Source organism: Triplophysa rosa, linkage group LG21 (assembly GCF_024868665.1).
Source record: "Triplophysa rosa linkage group LG21, Trosa_1v2, whole genome shotgun sequence".
Taxonomy (NCBI): domain Eukaryota; kingdom Metazoa; phylum Chordata; class Actinopteri; order Cypriniformes; family Nemacheilidae; genus Triplophysa; species Triplophysa rosa.
Genome location: NC_079910.1, coordinates 18,772,105 through 18,795,341, shown reverse-complemented (window position 1 = coordinate 18,795,341; position 23,237 = coordinate 18,772,105). Strand labels below are relative to the sequence as shown.

The 23,237-nt window shown below is 42.5% G+C and overlaps 2 protein-coding genes across 3 annotated transcripts in view; both read left to right on the top strand.

Moving 5' to 3' along the window:
- Window positions 1-1,478: 1,478 nt before the first annotated feature.
- On the top strand, window positions 1,479-9,776 carry rabggta (Rab geranylgeranyltransferase subunit alpha). Its single transcript, XM_057363336.1, has 17 exons — window positions 1,479-1,590; window positions 1,931-1,954; window positions 2,166-2,276; window positions 2,354-2,478; window positions 3,184-3,371; window positions 3,455-3,703; window positions 3,805-3,888; window positions 3,972-4,054; window positions 4,135-4,230; window positions 4,701-4,806; window positions 4,913-4,964; window positions 7,356-7,444; window positions 7,536-7,624; window positions 7,906-8,022; window positions 8,712-8,825; window positions 8,953-9,040; window positions 9,222-9,776. Exons 2-17 carry the CDS (start codon window positions 1,952-1,954, stop codon window positions 9,368-9,370), a joined length of 1,743 nt encoding a protein of 580 aa, XP_057219319.1. The 5' UTR covers window positions 1,479-1,590; window positions 1,931-1,951; the 3' UTR covers window positions 9,371-9,776.
- A 7,736-nt stretch (window positions 9,777-17,512) lies between these two features.
- tgm1 (transglutaminase 1, K polypeptide) overlaps window positions 17,513-23,237 on the top strand; it is a 31,954-nt gene continuing 26,229 nt past the window's right edge. Inside the window, exons 1-2 of one of the 2 annotated variants that reach the window (XM_057363351.1) lie at window positions 17,513-17,656; window positions 17,829-17,923. In XM_057363351.1, coding sequence (XP_057219334.1) covers window positions 17,913-17,923 — 11 coding nt within the window. In that variant the 5' untranslated portion in view covers window positions 17,513-17,656; window positions 17,829-17,912. The remainder of the gene's footprint in view (window positions 17,657-17,828; window positions 17,924-23,237) is intronic. The other variant, XM_057363352.1, reaches the window with a different exon arrangement.

Sequence of the window (23,237 nt, the reverse complement as noted above, 5' to 3'; positions counted from 1 at the left end):
GTGATGAATCTGCTTACAGAAAGGAGGTTGCTCAGCTGGCTGCCTGGTGTAGTCAAAACAACCTAGAGCTGAATGCATTCAAGACAATGGAGATGATAGTGGATTTCAGAAGGAACCCTCCATCACTTCCTCCCCTCACCATCCTGGACAGCACTGTGGATACTGTGGAGTCATTCAGGTTCCTGGGCTCCACCATCTCTCAGGACCTGAAGTGGGAGTCCCACATAGACTCCATTGTAAAGAAGGCCCAGCAGAGGTTATACTTCCTCCGTCAATTGAGGAAGTTCAACCAACCACAGGAGCTACTGACCCAGTTCTACTCAGTGGTCATCGAATCTGTTCTGTGCACTTCAATTACTGTTTGGTATGGCTCGGCCACCAAATCAGACCTACGAAGACTACAACGGACAGTTCGTAGTGCTGAGAAGATTATTGGTGCTCCTCTGCCCTCACTTCAGGACCTGTACGATTCCAGAGGGAAAAACAGGGCAAGAAAAATCATCATTGACTCCACACACCCAGCACACAAACTTTTTGATCTGTTGCCCTCTGGCCGGCGCTTTAGAGCACCAAACACCAGGACTTACAGACACAGAAGCAGCTTCTTCCCCCAGGCAATCTCCCTCCTAAACAGATAACTGCCCCTTAAGAGCAACATTCCACTTCCACTACTCCTATAGTGTGCACTATAGTGCCTTATTATATCTACATCTTATGTATACATGTATATAACACTACCTCTACTTACTAAATTATCCATTTGCACAAGTGTACATACAATCTGTTAATATGTATATTCTACTATATACTACCCTATACAATGTCTCTTATGTGTTATTATCCCCCATTTTCTGTAAAATAGTCTTTATTTTATATATGCATATTTTAGAATCTTTTAGACTGTAAATCGTATTATATTGTATTGTCATTGTGTTGAATGTCTGTACTAGAAGCTTCCAACACCAAAGACAATTCCTTGTGTGTGCAAGCACACTTGGCAATAAAGCTCTTCTGATTCTGATTCTGATAATCAGACCCACTCCTAAAAATGAGGAAACGCCTGCCACCTAGAGTTAGCGTTTGGTATTACTGGTCTATGGGTATTACTTACACGATGTTTGTACAATAAATAACTTAAAATCTGTTCAATGCAAGAATCAGCATCTTTATAAAATCTCTGTCTCTAAAAATCACATCAAAAATGCCAGCAATTATTAATTGATCGCAACTGGTCCATCTCTGTCAGCGATAAGAAGCTTAGCGGAGCCACGAGACCTGAGCCAATAAACCCCGCCCTATGATCATTTTAATTTTAAACACACCCATTTAGATCCAGTGACCCGCTTATTAATTTATTGACACTTTAAACAAAAAGAATAATACCTTTTTATTAAAGTTTTCTTCTGAAATCTGTGATTTGCATTATGTACATGGATCGCCACGCAACTTTTGTCCACTAGAGGTCGACAGCAGTCTCGTACACCGGCATGACAGCATGTGACGTTTGTACGATGCGCCGGAAGAGTCAATTGTAGTACAGCAGCACTGTGTCCATGTCCAGCACAGTACATCCTGAAATCAAAGATCGAGGTAAAACATTTAATTCAAACCCGTTTATAGCGCTAAACATCCGCGGTTTAAGGCAAGGATCAGAATGAATCTTGTAAAGTTTCATGCATGACGAGCTACATCTTATGCTGGTTTACATCTCATCAGTTTGACATCAGAGATGTCATTCATTTGTTAATGCTGATGAGGGGTGCACTGATATGAATGATGCAGACCTCAAAACAAACAGTCTGTCATGTTATTGCGCGTGCATTTTCCATTTTCAGACGCACGTTTATATTCATCGTGTCCGCGTCGTCTCTTTAACGAAAATATTTAACCCATAAACCAATAACGGAAATCTGCCCACTTTTGTTTATAGGACTTTATCCTGTGGTGAATAATGGTGAGTTGCCCCTTATATATTCATCCTTTTTCTTTAGCACTGGGCTTTCTTTCGCAAATTGTAATTGTATTTACATCATCAATTGTATTCATGTGACATACTCATTTCTGGAGATGATGTCAAATGTCAGTGAATTTGGGAAAAACATTTTTTTTTGTTCTTGCCATTCTTAAAAAGTACCAGACCTCCTCTCTTTTTATGTCATTTTTAGCACGGACGTGTGAAAGTGAAGTCGACGGCACAGCAGGAGGAGGAAAAAAGGAAAGAAAGAGAGAAAAAGTTAAAAGTGTTTGTATCTGCTCGAGATGCTGTGTTAAAAAAGGTTTGTTGCGTTGTGTGGTTGTACTTAAGTCAAGGGTCGAGTCTGTTATTTAGTAGTGTTTTACTTCTGTCTGTCAGAGGAGTGCTGGAGAAAACGATGAGGAAGCTTTGCAGTTGACACAGCAGCTTCTGTCCTCCAACCCAGACTTCGCCACCCTGTGGAACTACAGGAGAGAAATTCTGATGCATCTGGAGACGTTAGGGTAAAACCTGTACTTACAGCTTTCCTGTGGCTCAGTGGTTAGAGCATGGCACTAGCAACGGCAAGGTCATGGGTTCTATCCCAGGGGATTGCACATAATCAGAAACAAATGTACAGTACAATGCAATGCAAGTCACTTGGCCAAATGCGTAAATCTAAATGTGTAGGTGTCATTTACTGCAGTTGTGTTGAGATTTATAATGTTCTTTGAGTTTCACTTATAATGTTAGCAAGATGGGTTTTTACATCAGAGTTCAGAAGAATTAGGCTATTTTCTATCCTGGTTTTGACCCTCTCTTTGAGAGACACTGACAGACAAATGTCACTGTTATGATTGGCAGTTTTGCAGTAAAATAAAGTGAACCAATGAAAGTGTGTTGCGATCACAAGGAATTCAATGCACAGCATGTTGTAATCTTCAGAGGCATCTTCATTGCTTTGTTGTTTGAGTAATCCTGTGTTTGCATCTCTTCTCCTACTACATGTGAGAATCGGTGGGAGGGGCTACAAGGGCAATGATGTAGAAGTAGGCGTTGATCATCTTCTGCAGAGGTCATTGCACTATGTCGTCATATGGAGACAAAATCTGCGTGTTGGCAGCTTGGTTTCAATAAAAGCTGTTTCTGAACTAACCAGGGTGTTTTGAGTTTCAGGATGTATTTGTTCAAACATATTTCTCTCTGGATGTTTCTACTATGGCCTCTAGAGAAAAGGAGGATGTGCAGAAGCTCTTTGAGACTGAGCTGAACTTCATCGAGGCCTGTCTGAAAGTGAACCACAAATCTTACGGCAGCTGGCACCACCGCACCTGGGTCACGGCACGCATGCCCAGGCCCGACTGGACACGAGAACTCAGTCTCTGCGATCGCTGCCTCAGCCTGGATGAACGCAACTGTAAGACTGCGAAATTGAGATTGAGAACAATGAGCCGAAGAAAAGAGATTTTTAAAAGTATTCATCTTTGTTTTCTCTTTCAGTTCATTGCTGGGATTACAGGCGGATGGTGGTCAAAGCGTCTGGCGTTTCTGTCGAGCAGGAGCTGCAGTTTACAGATCGTCTGATCGGCTCCAATTTTTCCAACTACTCCAGCTGGCATTACCGAAGCACGCTGTTACCGCAGCTCCACCCACAGTCTGCATCTGACTCCGCCCCCAATGCAAGCTCCTCCCCCACAGCCTCACCTCAAACTTACTCACACAGAGTCTGCGAGGAACAGCTACTGAAAGGCATATCAACTCTCTTTATTATACAAAAATATGCTGAATGCTGTGATTGACCAATCAGAATCAAGGATTCTGTTTGTTGTGATTTATCTTTCATTTTCTAGAGTATGAGCTGGTGCATAACGCCTTCTTCACCGACCCCAATGACCAGAGCTCCTGGTTTTACTATCGCTGGCTGCTGGGCAGAGGTGTGTGTGTGTACTGTGTTTGATTTGATTTCCTACACTTTATGAAAGACACGCCTCCGTATCACTGCTGTGTGTGTTTGTAGCGGAGCGAGAGGAGATGATCAGTTGTGTGTACGTCAGTAGGGAGGGCGAGACGGTTGCTGTTGCTTTCTCCAAACCCGATCATGTGAGTCCCGATACAGATGAGGAATTAAACTGTGTGCTATTTATACACAACATGACTGTGAATTCATGTGTCTCTCTCAGGCTCTGTCTGTGGGTCTGATGTTGGTGTTAGATGGTCAGCCTCTTCAGGTGGACTGGAGAAGTGCTCATCCACGTTTTCGTCATAGCCCTGTCTGGGTATTCTTCAGCAGATTTAATCTTTTTTTTTGGAGAGATAGTAAATATAAAGCATTTTTACCCCCATGTTTAGGGCTGTGCGATATTACAGAAAAAGAAAAGTGTGATAGCATGCTAAGTAATGTGATATGCGATACGACATGTCTTCCACGAAAGATCCACGAAATTGTTTTAAAATATATCGAAAAAAGCACTTATATCGAAGCACTTCCAATATGCATATTGCGATATGCACATTTGCGTTATATATTTCGATATATAGCACAGCCCTACCCATGTTATATCGTAAAACAAAACATAAAATATCTTATTTCAGGCATTTAACCAAAAACCCGTTCAATTTAAATATTGACTTTAGGACGAGTTTGTTTTCAGGTTTTGGCCTACAAAATTATGCCATGACTGCAGCACAAAAAAATGAATATATAATTATCCACTTATCTACACAACATGTTAACTGTGTCCATTAGCTGTGTGACCTTCCGGCCGGCTGTATCAGCGACATCAATAATGAACACAGCCTGACCATCCACTGGACAGAGAAACACACACACAGAGACTGTGCTCTCTACGCAGGTGAGGAACACAAGAACCGATTTTTGCGGGAAGAAACAGCTGTTTTCCAATAGCTTTGTGTATTTGTTGAGAATGATGCCTGAAAGACGTTCTTGTCTTATTGTAGGTTCTGTTGAAAGCTGGTGCAGAGATACCGCCACAGACCAGGAACTCTTCAGGTACAGCTCTGTGTGTTTCTACATACTCATGCTTAGATCAGTGGATCTTTTTGGCAGTTTTTTTCTTCAGTACCCAGATTTTCAAGTGGTGACACGGCACAGAGCCAAGATGATGTCTGGTGACACTTAATTTGCCATGATTCTACTTAGGTGGCCAATGAATTTATGGTTAAAAACGTTTGTTTGACTGTATAGACTCCCTGTAAATTAAAAACTACTGGATTTCAACAATATGGATCACATATTGATCTGGATTACATATTGCTACAAATGCTGGTTATTTTTTACATCAAAGTGTCTGATGACTAACATTTTTTCTTTGTTTTTGACACAATATTGATGCTGCAATCTGTACCTTTTGCTTTTCTATCGCCACCTCTGTTTGAAACATAAAACTGCAGTTTCGTGCTTTACATGGGTTGAAGTCAAATGACATAACACAGACTTTACTCCAACCTTCTCACAACTTAAAAATTATTATTGTAAGCTTACAGTTATGCCATTTTTACAGCACAGTTTTCTTAAGTAGCACGAGAACATGAGCGGCCTACTACAGCCCTCTGGTCAACAACTTCAAAGGCGATTTCCTGAATATTTCGATTTTTTTGCACCCTCAGATTCCAGAGCTTAAATGTGACCCTGGATCACAAAACCAGTCTTAAGTAGCACGGGAACATTTTGAGTAAAAGACAAAAATACATTGTATGGGTCAAAATTATCGATTTTTCTTTTATGCCAAAAATCATTAGGATATTAAGTAAAGATCATGTTCCATGAAGATATTTTGTAAATTTCCTACCTTAAATATATAAAAACTTTATTTTTGTGAGTGGATGGTCTGCCACAGTGCCCCTGATTAACAACTTCAAAGGCAATTTTCTCGATATTTTGATTTTTTTACGCTCTCAGATTCCTGAGCTTTAAACGGTTGTATCTCAGCCAGATATTGTCCTATTCTAACAACTCGTATATCTATAGAAAGTTTATTTATTCGGCTTTCAGATTATGTAAAAATCTCAATTTCGAAAATTGACCCATAAGACTGGTTTTGTTGTCCAGGGTCACAAATAGTATCATCTCAGCCTATCCTAACAAGCCATACATGCGTAGAAAGCTGAGATGATGTAAAAATTTCAAAAAATTGACCCTTAAGACTGGTTTTGTTGTGCAGGGTCACATTTATGTTTATTTTTACCAATTCAACTATAAACAATTTGTTTTTGCATGTGAGTGTAAAAACTTACTCCAATATGCAGAACGAATCGTTTTAATTGGTTGATTACCATTTTTTCTTTTTTTTGACACAGTATTAAGTAGGGGTGTTGGGAAAAATCGATTCACCTAACTATTGCAATTCTTTTTAAAACGATTTAAAAATCGATTGGTTTATCTCCGAATCGATTAATTTTTTTATTTTACTTCTCCTAAGAGGTGGTGGAGTTACCACTTTTATTCCAACAGAGGGCGTAAAGCATATGTTTGTATCTGTATTAGACGATGTCGTATCCGTTTTAAGATGGCGTGAGGACGCAAAAATCATGGCCGAGTCAGCGGATCAAAGCTCGGAAATTATTTCGGCACCTTCACGTTTCAAATCCCAAGTGTGGAAACACTTTGGATTTTACACTTTACCAGGAAAAGCAGCGCTAGACATGACTAAAACGGTATGCAAACTCTGCCATACACTGAGTTTCATGGTTCAAGGTACTTTAAAATATACACTGTGTATGCTCCTGAAATAAAAGTTCAGAAAGATGTGATGCATTGTTTTTGTTAATATGACTCATAGTTACAGTCTCTTCAATGGTATGATCAAGTATTTTCCTAGTCTTTAATAAGCAAACAAAAATCAAAATAAATTGTAATATCGACTCGCAATAGTTATATAATCGCAATACTCAATAATCGCAATATATATTGAATCGGCACACAAGTATCGGGATAGTATTGAATCGGCAAAGTAGTGTATCGTTACATCCCTAATATTAAGTAAATTATGCTCTGAATATAAATAATACGTTTAATAGCTATTATACCATGGGCTGTCTGAATACTCCATTCTGATTGGCTGTTTAATGCACAGGTAGTTCCAGCTAGTCTGATCAACGTTCGAAAAGCGGCCATCCAGGAAAAGTTCCAATATGACAGAAAGACCTTTAAAAATTCTTTAAAGAATCTCTTTTATTCTTTTTTTGACCTGGACTCTCGCAGCTTCACTAGGCTGAGATGCTCACAGTGAATATGATAATTAATGACTCTTTAAGGCGCATGTGTATAAACACACTGGTATTTTGAAGAACAAAAGATGACGAATTAAGTTGCATGTGTCTCTCAGTAAGTTTATTAAAGACAAAATCTTATAATTGTGATGACTGTGTGTTTGTGTGTCAGGAGTGAGTTATCTGTAGAGAAGACCTCAGTGCTTCAGGCTGAACTTCAGTCCTGCAATCAACTGCTGGAACTCGAACCACAAAACAAATGTGAGTCAAGCACGTGTGTGTGTTTTGTACATGCATACTTGACATAGCGTCACAGTTATTAAATTGACCCTGACAGATGAATTTTTTTTAGGGTGTCTGCTGACGATAATACTCTTAATGAGAGCTCTGGATCCACTGGGTCACGAGAAGGAGACTTTGGCTCATTTTCAAACCCTTAAAGTGAGAACATACTTTGAGAACCTGACAAGTCTCACACTTCTTATACTGACTACTGCTGAATACAGATTCTTCTGGCACAACTTGTTTAAAACCTTGTTTTGGCATGCAGCTCAGACGATATATACAGTAACAAAGGATAAATCCTAAACAATTCATATTAACCCCTATAACAATGGGTACATAATAAAGTTTAGCTGATTCTGAGGTTGAAATAAAAAGGTTTTTCTAACAATGTCAGGGTATAAAACTTTTCAATGAAAAGTTCTCTCTCTGTAAAACAGGAGGTGGACCCTATGCGGTCTTCCTACTACAGTGACCTGTGCAGTAAGTTTCTGATTGAAAACACCATTCTGAAAATGGAGTATGCAGAGGTTCGAGTGTTCAGTCTGTCAAATAAGGTAAGGGCACGAAGCCTGGTCAGTGTGTTAAGATGAATATCTCATACGTTATGAAAAAGGAAACATCTCCGTATGTGAAATGGAAGCTTCCCGGTACACCGGATGAATGCATGCAAGGCTGCATTGTAAACATTTCAACTGGCTTGTGTAATGACTAACTGCATTGTTTAATATGTGTCATGTGAGGGGGTTGATGTTTTACACAAATATGATGACATGAACATGAGTAATATTCGGTATCGAACATTGAAAATCTTAATAAACCTTCGGCATGTGAAAGGACATATTACCCATCTGTATATTGAATACATTTAGGGATTTACAGTCAGCCTCACACCCCTTTGAATAGAAACACCTTTTAAATGTGCGTATTCTGAATGGAGGGACATGACAGTCAAATGAGAAAGCCAAATCAATTTCTTCCTTGTATTTGTCAGCTTAGTAACAATAGCAGATACACCTGGTTTACCAAACCACAGGGATTACAAAGTGACGCCTGTAAATTGTCTGTTATTGCACCAAGCATTTGGATTTCCTGAAACTTTCTTGGGTGTTTCTGTGACTTCTACTACTGTGACTAAAGTGAAGGTCACATGAAAACTATTTGTAAACTAGTTAACATGCCTTTATAAAATGTTTGTTAGCAAAAAGTGTCTGAGATGATGATATTCATGTGTATCCTTTCATAGAACCTGACGACCCTGTGCCACCTTGATCAGCTTCTCTTGGTGACGCACATCAATCTCTCCTCCAATCAGCTTGTGAGGCTGCCGCCTCAGTTTGCCATGCTGCGATGTCTAGAGGTGAAACAGCGCTCTGTTTTTCTATTTTCACGTAAAACAATCTTATGCCATCATTCTTTTGAATCGTCCCGTTTGTATGAATGATGTAAATGGAAGGTTGTTTCTCCAATGATTTTATCAAACACAGGTTCTGGAAGCAGATGATAATGCCATTGAAAATCTGGAGGGCATGTACAATCTGCCTAAACTGGAGGAAATCTCTCTGAAGAATAATCGTATCCTTTTTTCCAAAGAAATACAGTCTGTATTTAAAATGTGTATTAATGATATGAATGTTAATATCTATTGCTCTGAATTTGAATGTTAATATCGTTCTGACTCTGTATGTCTCATAGAGGGTGTAACTGTGATTCATTGTGACCAAACAAGCAGACATTTTTCTTAATGCATTTCTGGAAATCTGTAAACTATCTGATCTTGAAGTCTTGGCGTCCTGCCCCAAATTGACCAGACTGGATCTGCGTGGAAACCCTGTGAGCGAAATCACAGATGTACAATTCCAGTTACCCCAGTTGTTGCCAATGGTTGTTTCCCTGTCTCTTTGATAAACACCTTTAAGTGTTTATGTGTGTTAGTCTTGTTAAAGTGATAGTTCACCCAAAAATGAAAATTCTGTCCTCATTTTCTCACCCTCTTGTCATTTTACACCTGTATGACTTTCTTTCTTCCGCAGAACACAAAAGAAGATATTTTGAAGAAAGTTGGTAACCGAACAGCACTGGACCCCATTCACTTGTATGGGCACAAAACCAATGCAAGTGAATGGGTGCCAGTTAACAACATTCTTCAAATTATCTGCATTTGTGTTCTGCGGAAGAAATGAAGTCATACAGGTTTGAAATGACAGGAGGGTGAGTAAATGACAGAATTGTCTTTTTTTGGTGAACTATCACTTTAAGTGTACTGCTGTTTTCTAATCAGACTTAAATTAAAGTTTGCTCAAGAATGAAATTTCTGTCATTATTTACTCACTCACATCCATGCCATTTCAAACCTCAGAATGTGGTCTTCTTTTTTACTTGAAACAAAAAGAACAAACTAAGCAAAAGAGCAATGGCATTTTTTTTTCAAAATGCTTTTTTGACTTTAATGGAAAACAGTATAAATGAGTAAACAATGACAACCATCATTTTTTATCTTTGAGTGAGCTTTGCCTTTAAAATCACTGCTTTGTGTCTGTCTGTCTGTCTGTGTGATAAATAATGGTTCACATTTTACATACATTTATTGTAAACACCAAACTGCATGCTGATAGAGATGAATTTAGCCTTAAAGTGTAATTATAAAGGTCATGTTTGAGCAGAAAATGCCAAACTCAACATGATTTTATTAAAACAATGTTTTGTGTCTCCACTACAATAAAATATGTTACTGCCTTCCTTCTGTCTGCGGCTGAGTCATTGTTTCCATGGCAGATATTGTACATTTATAGGGTTTTATCATATATTTTATTGAAATATCAGGATGTTTTTTGATAGTAATATAGTTCAGTCAGATTGGGAACATGTGCACGAATGCCATACACTGTAATGTCTAGTTGTAGTACTGTATACTGTTAAAGTGATCGTTCACCCAAAAATAAATTCTGTCATTATTTACTCACCCTCTTCTCATTTTAAACCTGTATGACTTTCTTCCGCAAAACACAAAAGAAGATATTTTGAAGAAAATTGCTAACCGAACAACACTGGACCCCATTCACTTTTATTGTATGGACACAAAACCAATGCAAGTGAATGGGGTCCAGTTAACAACATTCTTTAAAATATCTTCTTTTGTGTTCAGCGGAAGAAAGAAAGTCATACAGGTTTGAAATGACAAGGGGTGGGGGGATGAATGATGACAGAATTTTTATTTTTGGGTGATCACTTTAAGGGCGTTAAGGGCTTGATCTTCATCCGGCAAATTCCTTAAGACTTAACAGTGTATGCATTGCGAAAAGACATAAGGTAGGTGTTTTGCAATGTTTATTACAAAATAAAAGCTTTACATCAGAACCCTGTCAGGTTTCCTTTTTTGATAACGGCCAGCTGACTGTACATTATCACTACATGTTTATATAATTAGTAAATATTTCGTTTTAATGTGTGTGGAATTAAAGGGGTCAAATACGTGTTTGTCTGTGTCTTTGGTGTGTTATAAGTTTCCCATGCATGTATTAGACACGTAAAATTGAAATTGAAATTAAAGTGTCGGAACAAAAGATGCATTCTATCTAAAAGCGAATGCTCACCCAGACCTTCCTGAAATGTCTCGTGTAACCACACCCCCACAAATCTACGTAAGTTCGTGATACGATTTGACTAAGACCGCCCAAATGTATACACAAGTAATGTGGGCGTGCCTGTCAATACAATTGCTTTGGAACCGTGATGCTCATTTTTCTGGCCGCTTTCTTTAGAGCCTGAGTGTGTTCATTATACCACATGTTCGGCTGCCATCGTTTGTCCAGTCTTCAACTGCCTTAGCTTTCTGTTTTCAGATGTGCAATCAGAATAAAAAACGACAAGAGATGACAGAAATTTAATTTGTGTGTGAATAGCTAGTTCCTTTAAATGCATTCCACAGACTCATCATCACAATATATGCTCATTTTCTCATGGGTTGGGAGATTAGTAGATTTTTTATCTCAGCATCTTGGAAAAAGCAGTTCCTTTCTTTATCATACTCGGGCAGGTATTTAGAGTATTAAAGAACTGTAATCATCCTGTTTTAGCATTAACTGTTGATGATTTTAACTATTACTAAAATACTATGGTGTTGATTCATAACACTTGCATGAGCTCATTTCTGCATGTGAACTGGTTTTCAAGAAATTTGACTGTGTGAAAAATGAATAGTTGTTTGTCTCCTTTTTTGAAAACAAATATTAGTCCAAGTGTAATTGTATCATTAAAGGATACACCCGAAAATAAAAATTCTCTCTTAATTTATGGCACTCACCCTCAAGTTGCTCCAAATCTGTATATATTTCTTTGTTCTGATGAACACAGAGAAAGATATTTGGAAGAACGCTTGTAACCAAACAGTTATTGGCCATCATTGACTAACAAAGTAGGATAAACTGCTTTATAAATTTCTTTGTTCTGTTAAACAAAAAATAAGATATTTTGAAGAAAGCAAACAGTTCTGGAGTACTTTTGACTACCATTGTAATTTTTTTACCACTATGATACTGTTGTCATGATAAGAACAAAATAAATGTATACAGATCTGGAACAACTCGATTGAGTAAATGATGACTGATCCCCCCCCCTTTTATCGAATTTAAGTCATAAAAATATCTCAAAGGAAACAAAAAGAACAACAACTATGACAAAAATAAATAAGTAACTAACAAAAAACTCCTGCTCAGATTAAAAATATAAAACAAATCCTTAATTCATAATCAGAGAAATAATAATTAATCAACAACACAAAATGGAGAACAAAAGAATACACGTGGATATAGCAATTACAGTACACCTTGTAATACAATAGAATAAAGCTGAGTTTCCAAACAGTCCAGATAGGGGTCCAGACCTTAAAAAACTGGCCTGTTTTCTGATTTAATACATAAATTAGACGCTCCAATGGAATCAACTCTAAAATAGTCTTACCTAAACCTTTAAGTGATGGAGCTTTATCATTGATCCAATCTAGCAAGATGTTTTTTCTGGCAGCGAAGGTTCGAAGATTATATTATTTCCTTCCAGCAGATGTATCCATGAGTCCATCGGGAATGCCCAACAGAAACGAGACTGGGTCCAGATCCAGATGGACATTAAAGATCTTTCCCCTACTACCAAAACCCAATATCTCTGTAATCTAGTACATGTCCACAGACAGTGTGTTAAAGTACCAATCTCAATTTACATTTGGACAGACAGGCAATTGAAACAATGCCTGCAATGAGAGGAAATATGTAATTTATGAATGATTTTTCATTGTATTTCTCTTGTCCGAGTACAAACAGATATCTGCATAACCAAATGTCATCCCATGTTTCATCATCAATATCGATTTCTAGTTCTTCTTTCCATGTAGTTTTAACCCTTTGTGTAATGTCAAGCTAATGAACATGCAGCACCATAAAATCTACTCAAAGATATTTTTCCCGAAAATAAACAATAAATAAACAATAAACAAATTCTTGACAAATTAAAATGACTTGACTTTTTATTTATACTGTCATGCCTTGGTTTAATATGTCATGTGTTATAATAATTAAGTAGAATTGTGTATTTTCCTTACATATTAAATACAGTAGGTTAAGTTGCTAATTGGTTTGCCTATAAGCTTTCTGTTTCTTTACTTCATTTTCAGTTCTTGCTTTAATGCTGATGCCGTTTTGCAGCATGTTATGTAAGGGATAATGTACAGGCAGCCGGTTGTTATCGCAGAAATAAGCCCCGACAGTGTGTCAGGGGTCTCATTTATAAATGTTGCACAGAAAACGGGGCTGGAAACATGCGAACGCCAGCTTCCACGCAAAATTGTGATCTATTAAAAGCAAACTTGAAGGGAGAATGTGCACACCTATAAGTAAACTCTGACCCATGCCTACATTTTGGAGACAAGGGGCGACAAAAATGGTGAGTTAGTGAACTCAAGTTAGATTGCAAAAAGTAATGGGTGAACGATTACAAGCATTAATGCATCACACATTTAATTTGACCTCATATACTGTACGTTAAAGATCCACATGACCATGAAGATTAAATCTCCAAAGTTATTTACAAAGTTTCATGCACCTTCTTGTAAAATCCAACTCAAATCTTAAATAAATAGTCAATCTAAATATTTAATAGTACAGCATTAAATACGATAACTGCAGAACACAGTGTAAATAAATAACTTAATTTATACCATGGTCTTTTTGAATACTCGATTCTGATTGGCTGGAAGGTGTGCATTAAAACCCTTTAACGCACAGGTAGCTCCAGTAAGTTTGATTACATTTGAAATTTAACTGACAAAATCACTTTAATTTTCACCTGTTTGATCTAAAATTTCACTGTAAACATCAATAAAAGATTTAACTTGGCAAAACACCATGGTATAAGTGGGATAATCCACAGCTAGCCGTGCGCTAAAGGGTTTTAATGCACTTCGCGTCGGGTGGTTCTTGGCCTCCACGTCATGCATTAAACCCTTTAACGCACGGCTATTATCCCTTACATATTTTCCTTAAATACTGTGCATAATAATCAAATGTCAAAGTCTGGAAATACAGACATTACTCTCGCACAATCGTTTCTCTTTATGTCCTCGTTATCAGTCCTGTCATGAGTCTCGGGGTGAGACACGGAGACAAGGACCCAGACGCAGACAGCGGGTAAGGGGTTAAACAAGGCTTTTTAATAAATAAAACACACAAAACAAAAACCCACGAGGGGGAAAACAAGGGTATAATAAGAACAAAGACTAACTACACTAAACAAGACTAAAAATAACATTAACAACATATTACACAGGACTAAGCTACACTTAACAGGACAAGAACTCACCCACATGAAACACGACAGAGTACAATGAACCGACACAAGACAGAGAACACAGGGGCATTAAATAAAGGGACAAATCAAAGGGGAACAGGTGTGGGGCATGAACTAATAATCAACCAGTAACGAGAGATACAAAAGGGCGGGCACACAGACAAGGACCGGAGAGAGTATCGAAGGCCGACAGGGTCAAAATGACTCTCTCCACATAAAACAAGAGGTTCTATCATGGTTCTGCCACTAGGTCAAGAAAAGCAAGACAAGGTGGGGCAGAACCATGACAGAAGGCCCTCCTTAAGGAGCAGCATCCTGATGCTCCTCTAGGGACAAACAAGACTACACAGACTGCGACAAAAAACATAACTATACAAAACACGACCAAAAACGTGATACATAGAGAAAAAAAAACCATGGACTGGACATGGTGCCGGCTGGATGGCCGGCTGGACAACACGTGGCACCGGCTGGATGGCCGGCTGGACAGGACATGGTGCCGGCTGGATGGCCGGCTGGACAACACGTGGCACCGGCTGGATGGCCGGCTGGACAGGACATGGTGCCGGCTGGATGGCCGACTGGGAGGCCGGCTATCACCGGCTGGGCAGGCCTGGATGTCGACATGACAGGACAGGATGTCGGCGGCTGGGCAGCGCTCTCTGGCAGCTGGGCAGCATCTCCGACGGCTGGGCAGCGCTCTCTGGCAGCTGGGCAGCAAACAAGGACAAAACACACAAACAGCGTCGACTCGACAGGCCTGGGCACCAGCTGGGAGGCCGGCAGTGATCTGCGGCGGGAACAGGACACTGGCGGCCTCAACCCTGGAGGGGAATCCGACGACCTCAACCCTGGAAGGGAGCCCGGCGGTCTCGATCCTGGACGGGGTTCCGGCAGTCTCGACCGCGGAAGGGAGTCCGGCGGTCCAAACTCTGGACTGGAGCCCAGCGGCCTCTACCCTCGAAGGGAGTCCGGCGGCATCGACTCCTCCCGCTGAGATCCCTCTGTCTGCTGGGTCCAGATTGGTCGGCTAGCCGTGCATTAAAGGATATTAATGCACGACGTGGAGGTCGCCTCCGCGAAGTGCATTAAAATCCTTTAATGCACGGCTAGCCGTGGATCATCCCGCTTATACCATGGTTATTTGCCAAGTTAAAGCTTTTATTGATGTTTAGTGTCATTTTAGGTCAAACAGGGGAAAATGATGGTTATTTTGTCAGTTAATTGTAAATGTAATCAAACTGACTGGAGCTACCTGTGCGTTAAAGGCTTTTAATGCACACCTTCCAGCCAATCAGAATCCAGTATTCAAACAGACCATGGTATAACTGGGAGTAACGAACCTGCAAAGGTCCCGACTGGCCAATCAGAATCAAGCATTCCAATGAGCCGTGTATTAAACTGTTTTATTAAAGTTTCAGGTAACGCTTTAGATTACAGCCCACAATATACCGCATAATATAAAATAATTTACAGCGTAACTAATTGTAACCAGGCCCGGTTCCTGCCAGGTGCAGAAGGGTGGGCTATCAGGTATCCTGGGTGGGCATATACCCCAACCAGAGAAAAAATAAGAAACCATTTTAAGAAATGCTTTTCATTTCAATATGTTTTGGTAAAATGTTCGGTTTTGTTTATTTCTGTGAACGTCTAACAACATTTTCCTCAAATTTCACATAAAATGTTGTTTTTATTTGCATTTATTTGCCGAAAAACAGGTCAAAACAACAGAAAAGACGATCTGCGTTTTTAAAACTGAAACATCTAAAAAAAGTTCATATTTAGTTTTAAACAACACAAAAGTCATGTTTGTATATGTATTAGAAAAAGTAAAAAAGATGTTTTATGAAATAACCCTGATTTTTAAACGAGTTTATTATCATGCTCTCAGTCTTTCATATTGCTGTTGGGTGACTTTCAACATATGACTTCAATACATGCAGTATTTGTACAAGTAATAGTGTGCGTTTGATTTTATTGATGTTTTACGCGTTTTACCAGTTTACAGGTTATGTAAACTGGACATAAATAGAAGCCTAAGGCTAAGAACATTCCCCATTACTGAACGATCACTGACTTCTGTTTAATTTCGCAAAAACTCCAGTTTTAAATGAATGAATCTAATTACACTTCACGGTGAACTTCACATCATATCTGCTGTTGTATATGAGGTCCGTGAGCGCGCAGCGCGCCTAAACTAAACTCGTTTGCACAGTGTTTCGCTGCACCTTCAGCATGAATTGGGGTGTTTGAGATGGAGGAAGACAGATTTATTTCTGAAGCGAGAGCTCCAGAAGCTGGATTTTTCATTTATTCCTGACGGTCGATTGGTTAAAATCTAGCATAAATATTGCAAGCAGAAAATAGCTGTTTGTTAATGTTTCCGCTCGCGTGAGGCGTCATACTTCTCCTTCACAAAATAAGATCCTCCCGTTATAATAAATAAATCTGATTTTACTGCACAATTAATTTTACATGCTGTTTATAATAAACTCAAAGCAAGCGTGCAGTGTGCCTAAAATTCCTTTGCACATTATTTTGCTTCCACCAGCATCTCTGTTACAAACTTAAGCTGCTCTGTGAGTGAAGAGTGACGTTGCTTTCAACCAATAGAAAATACTGCAATTTTTGGTGTTATTTTATTATTCTCATTGGGTGGGCAAGACAGACGTTGAGGTGAGCTCAGCCCACCCCTGCCAATGCCTGGAGCCGGCCCTGATTGTAACAATAATGTACCTCTACACAGTACAAATCTGTTGGTAAAGGGGAAAAATTTGCAAAGTTTGGGGAATAAATTGGCAAAAGTCAGGAAAATGTAGAAAAATATATTTATAAGTATTTTAAAACTAAGTTTTGCGGGCTGTAATCTAAAGCGTTACCAAGTTTAATTTTTGGATAACCTTCACATCAATGTCATCGTAATTATTTAAAGCTTAAATTATTCACAGTTAGGTAATTGGTTAAAATTCGACTGCTTAGTTAGTCGGATAGATAGTAGCTAGTTGATTGTGATTTGTTATTTGTTAGACATTTGTTAGATTTGTTATTTGTCATGCAGAATTACAAAACTTCTACTACTACACTTCGAGAAACAAGTTATCCTGTTAAACCTGTTCTCATGCTTCATTTATGACAAATCACATCAATGCATTTTCTTTGCCCTTCCTCTGCCCTACCCTACATATACAGGTACACAAGCTGGAAGCGTGCTTGAAATTAACACTAACTGAAAGTGAGTCGCACTGAACAGCCGCCAGTCATTCACATGAGACGCGATTACTGCTGGTGTTTTAAAACTGGAAACTGAAGACTGACCAGAAACAGGACTGATAAACATACAAACAAGAACTGAAAGTAAGTTAAAAATTGACTTTGGACTGTACCTAATGAATGACCTGAAATATTTATTTTAAAATCAGAAATCATTTGGACTAGAATAATCTCCCAAAGTTACAAAGTTAGGATGGTGACTTATTTTCACCAAATATCACAGGTCTGCATTACTATTATACTATTACTGTTATAGGTCCTGAAGGTAATTATGGTTAGCATGGTTCTTTGTTAACTCAGTTTGGGACTGAAGAAAGAAAGAAAGTTATAAAGGTTTGAAATGACAAGAGGGTGAGTAAAATTTTCATTTTGGGGTGAACTATCACTTTAACAACCAATCTCTCTGTCTCTGTCAATTAATCGTCAGCTAAATTTAATAATCGTGACGGCACTATTTGTTATTTTCATCATTTAATGATGTGACTTGTACTGAATGCACCGAAGCAGAGAACAGAAAGACAAGGATCTGTCAGATTGATTTATGGCCTGCAAAAAGGAGAAATGTGGTGTCATCAAAATATTGGGCAATCCTAGGCATGTTGTATTTTACATGTTGCCAGCAATAGATGTAGCCTACACATAAAGTCTGCTATAAGTTATCTGTTCATAAAAATGTTTACTTTTACACATTTGCAGGTTCACTTCTTTGATTTTGTATCAAACCTTAAAGTCCGGGTAAAAATAATTGTTTCTAAACACATTACAGATGTTAGAAATGTATCGCTGAAACACATTACAAAGACACATATGTATGTAGTACTGAATTGTGGAGTTAAACCACAAACACCACAATAAACAGTTCCCTATCGATACTTCACTCGTACTGCGTAGCAGGACGCTATGGGGAAAACTCCTTTTTCTCCGATGACTGAAGCTTTACAATAACGCAGTGAATACTGCACGGCCATTGGTGCTTGCAAAGTAAAACTTTGAGCCAATGGCAGCGAAGCTGCACGGACCTATGGCGATGGTGCCCGCCAAAATGGGCGGGGCTTATGGCTATATAAGCAGACACATCACCGTAGGGTCCTCAGATTTCTTCTCCTTCAGCGACGACTTCTACCTCGCTACTCGGACTGATAGCTTCGCCGTCGGAAAAAGCACTGCAGCGGACTGGACCTCTCTGCTCAGCGATTCGCTGGTCTCAGCAGCGCCGGTTCCTGTTCTCTGCCGCCATCCGGCGAACTCTAAAAGAGCAATTTTTCTATGAGCAAATTTCCTGCGGCGTTGTTGCAAATGCCGCACCGTCACTGTCATTCGTGTGGGATATCCCTGCACGCCGCTGATGGTCACGGCGAGTGCGTCTCATGCTTGGGAGTTTCCCATGCTCAAGACGCACTCAGAGAGACGGAATGCCCTCATTGCGAGAACATGAGTCTCTCCTCTCTGCGCTCGCGGATAGCTTTCTTCTCAGAGAGCGAATCCGCTTCTCGATCCCTCCCGCTTCACTCTACGGAGACGAAGCAGCGGGGTAGAGGAACTAAGCGCTCGGGGAAGCGCGAGCTCACCTCCCCTCGGCGTGCCTCGCCTTCTCCACAGAGAGAAAATTCGCCTGTTTGTTTCTCCCAAGCCGACCAGCGTCCACCGGCGTCTGCCGGCGGCATGGTCTCGTTTGGCGGAAGCGAATTCGAGGAAGACGACAGCATGTCGTTAGCGGCTTCAGACGGGGAGGAGCTGTCGGGCTCGGTTTTCGACCCCGCCCCCCTGCCGTCTATAGAGCACAGCGAACCCGCGCCGGGTCTGGATTCCGAGCTTTTTCGGGTCCTTACTAAGGCTGTGGAGGAGCTGGGCTTAGAGTGGTCCTCTCCGGAGGAACCCGCTCGCAGCCGCCTGGACGAATGGTTCCTGCCGGGGCGCCGCCAAGCCCCTCGTCAACGAACTTCACCGTTCTTCCCGGAGGTTCATGATGAACTCACCAGGTCATGGCGCGCTCCCTACTCAGCCCGTCTACGACCCTCTTCTTCCTCCGCTCTCACCTCGGTCGACGGCGCGGAAGAAAAAGGATATGAGAAGCTACCTCCCCTGGATGAGTCGGTGGCCGCACATCTGTGTCCGCCCTCGGCCATCGGTTGGACGGCAAAAGCGACCCATCCCTCCAAGCCATGCAAAACCACCTCGGCCCTCGCTGGACGCGCATTCTCGTCCGCCGGCCAGGCGGCTTCAGCACTACATTCCATGGCAGTGCTTCAAGTGTACCAGGCCAAACTCCTCCAGGGCATGGACGGGTCCGGTACAGATATCGCGCCCTTCAAAGAGCTGCGGAGCGCGACGGATCTCGCCCTACGCGCCACCAAGGCCACGGCCCAGGCGATAGGCAGATCGATGGCCAGTCTCGTGGTGCTCGAGCGCCATCTGTGGCTGACGCTTACAGAGATCAAGGAAGCAGACAAGGTCCCCTTCCTCGATGCTCCAATATCCGCTACCGGCCTCTTCGGACCAGCAGTGGAGGGTTTTGCGGAACGCTTCACCGCAGCGCAGAAATCTTCGCAGGCCATGAAGCACTTCCTGCCCAAGAGACCCGGGTCCAGACCTGCGTCGGCTCGCCCCAAGCCAACACCAACTCAGCAGCCGGTGAAGGCCACGCCCCCCGCTGCCCAGAAGGTAACAGGAGCTGAGACGCGTCAACGATCTCGCTCCGGGAGACGTTTCCCCCACCCTCAGCGTCAGGGACCCCGGCCAAAAATCACGCTGGACCCTGCGCCTCAGGCACCATCCTGAGACCGAGGAAAGGAAGAGGAAGGGACCGTGTCTCGCTGCGGCTGGACCTCCTTCAAAGAAGGCTCTTTTGTTCGCCCAAACACCCCGTTCTGTTCCAGGTGCCGGCGAAAATGTGTTTTTGTTTCAAAATGTGAATGCCGGGTCTGTTCTAACGCCCGCACAACCCACCGCTGTTATAGCGGGCACTTATATAAAACACAAACATTGTCAGAAAAAGAGCAACCTTCCTCTTCCACTCTCCACAGGAGTCAAGCCCCCGAAAGGCGGCATACCTCCCCAATGCATTCAACCCCTTGCCATACGGGCCGAGGCCTGGCGGGCCATCCCCGGGATATCGGATTGGGTAATGGGAATAATATCTCAAGGATATTCACTCCAGTTCGCTCGCAGACCCCCGCGTTTCCGCGGGATGATCACCACCCGAGTCCAGAGCGCGAGTTCACACGTTCTGCGCACGGAGTTGGTGAACTTACTGGACAAAGGAGCCATAGAACCGGTTCCTCCAGACCAAACCGAGTCGGGCTTTTACAGCCGCTACTTCCTCGTACCCAAAAAGGATGGCGGTCTCCGCCCCATCCTCGATCTCAGACATCTGAACCGTGCCCTTATGAAACGGCGTTTCAGAATGATTACACTGAAACAGATCCTCTCGCAGATATACCCAGGGGACTGGTTCTTCTCCCTGGATCTGAAAGACGCATACTTCCACATCCAGATAGCCCCCCAACACAGACGATTCTTGAGATTCGCCTACGAAGGGGTTGCATATCAATACATGGTCCTTCCATTTGGACTGTCTCTAGCTCCCCGCACTTTCACGAAGTGCATGGACGCGGCTCTATCCCCTCTCAGGCAGACGGGAATCCGCATTCTGAACTACCTCGACGACTGGCTTGTTCTAGCACAGTCAGAGGAAGAGCTAAGGTCCCACAGGTCCCTCCTCCTCAGTCACCTGGAATGCCTGGGACTCAGAATCAACCTCGCCAAAAGTGCTCTGTCCCCCAGCCAACGGATTTCGTTCCTGGGGGCGGTTTTCGATTCGAACCGTCTGACGGCCAGAATCACACCAGACCGTGCCCTAGCCATTCAGCAGCTCGCGGCCTCTTTTACGCCCGGAGCGTCACGCCCCTTCAAGGCGTTTCAGAAGATGCTGGGTCTCATGGCCTCCGCATCTCAAGTACTGCAGTTGGGCGTTCTTCGGATGCGTCCTCTGCAGTACTGGCTGAAACCGAGAGTTCCGCCTCACGCTTGGCGTCTCGGACGCCTACGCATCTGGGTGGATCAGGTCTGTGTAACAGCTCTAGCCCCATGGAGGGATCCTCTTTGGTTGGAGCAGGGTGTGCCCCTGGGCACCACATGCAGACGAAAGGTGGTCACAACAGACACCTCCAAAATGGGTTGGGGGGCTCTGTGCGATGGCACACCGGCCTTTGGCCACTGGTCGATTCAGGAAAAGGGCCTGCACATCAACTGCCTAGAAATGCAGGCAGTATGGCTGGCTCTTCGCCACTTCCTGCCGGTCTTACGGGACCGCCACGTCTTAGTCCGATCAGACAGCATGACAGTGGTGTCCTACATAAATCACCAGGGAGGCCTCTCCTCAAGACGCCTTTTCTCCCTAGTACTTTGCCTCTTGGAATGGGCTCAGTGCAATCTGCGCTCACTAAGGGCAACTCATGTGCCAGGCAGACTGAACCAGGAAGCAGATATGCTATCTCGGAACAACGTCCCTTCAGAGTAATGGACGCTCCACCCCAAGTCGGTTCAGAAAATTTGGGAAGTCTTCGGCAAGGCAGAAATCGAACTTTTTGCCTCAAAAGACAACACTCATTGATAACCTATTTTTCGAAGGACAGGGATGCCTTGGCCCACAACTGGCCCAACCGGCTCCTCTATGCCTTCCCCCCGATCGCTCTCATACCACAGACGATCAGGAGGATCAGAGAACAGGCGCACAAGGTGCTGTTCATAGCCCCACTTTGGAAGAACCAGCCCTGGGTTGCGCAACTGTCTAAGCTGCTCGTAGCAGCACCGTGGCCTATTCCCCTGAGACGGGACCTCCTCTCTCAGGCAGGCAACACGATTTGGCACCCCCAGCCAGAGCTGTGGGCTCTGCACCTTTGGCCTCTCGACGGGAGCCTACGGTCCTCCCCGAGAGTGTCATGAACACAATATCACAGGCTAGAGCTCCGTCTACTAGACGACTCTATAACCTCAAGTGGTCTGTCTTCTCCACCTGGTGTACAACCCGCGGCGCAGACCCAGAATCCTGTGACATATCACTAATTCTGTCCTTCCTACAAGAGCTGTTGGATAAGGGCCGCTCCCCTTCCACGCTCAAGGTCTATGTGGCAGCAATTGCAGCCTCTCATGCCCCCATAGCGGGCCAAGGAGTGGGAAAGAATGACTTGGTCATTCGTTTCTTGAAGGGTTCCAGGCGGCTACGCCCCCCTCGCCCCCTCACCGTTCCCATATGGGATCTGCCCACGGTGTTGAGAGCTCTGAAGGGCCCTTCCTTCGAGCCTCTACAGTCTGCGGACCTCCGTCCCTTAACACTTAAAACCGCTCTGCTGCTAGCATTAGCATCGGTAAAACGTGTGGGCGATCTACAGGCGCTCTCTGTGAGCCCCTCCTGTCTTGAGTTTGGGCCTGACAACTCTAAGGTAGTCCTCAAACCTAGACATGGTTACGTACCTAAGGTGCTCTCTACTCCATTTAGAGCACAGGTAGTGACACTTTCCGCGCTCCCCTCCTCCGAGCAGGACCCGGAGCTGAATCTGCTCTGTCCAGTCAGAGCGCTTAAGATCTACATTGAGCGTTCCGCCCCATTCAGGCAGTCGGAACAGCTTTTTGTCTGCTTTGGCAACCGCACCAGAGGGTCTCCGGT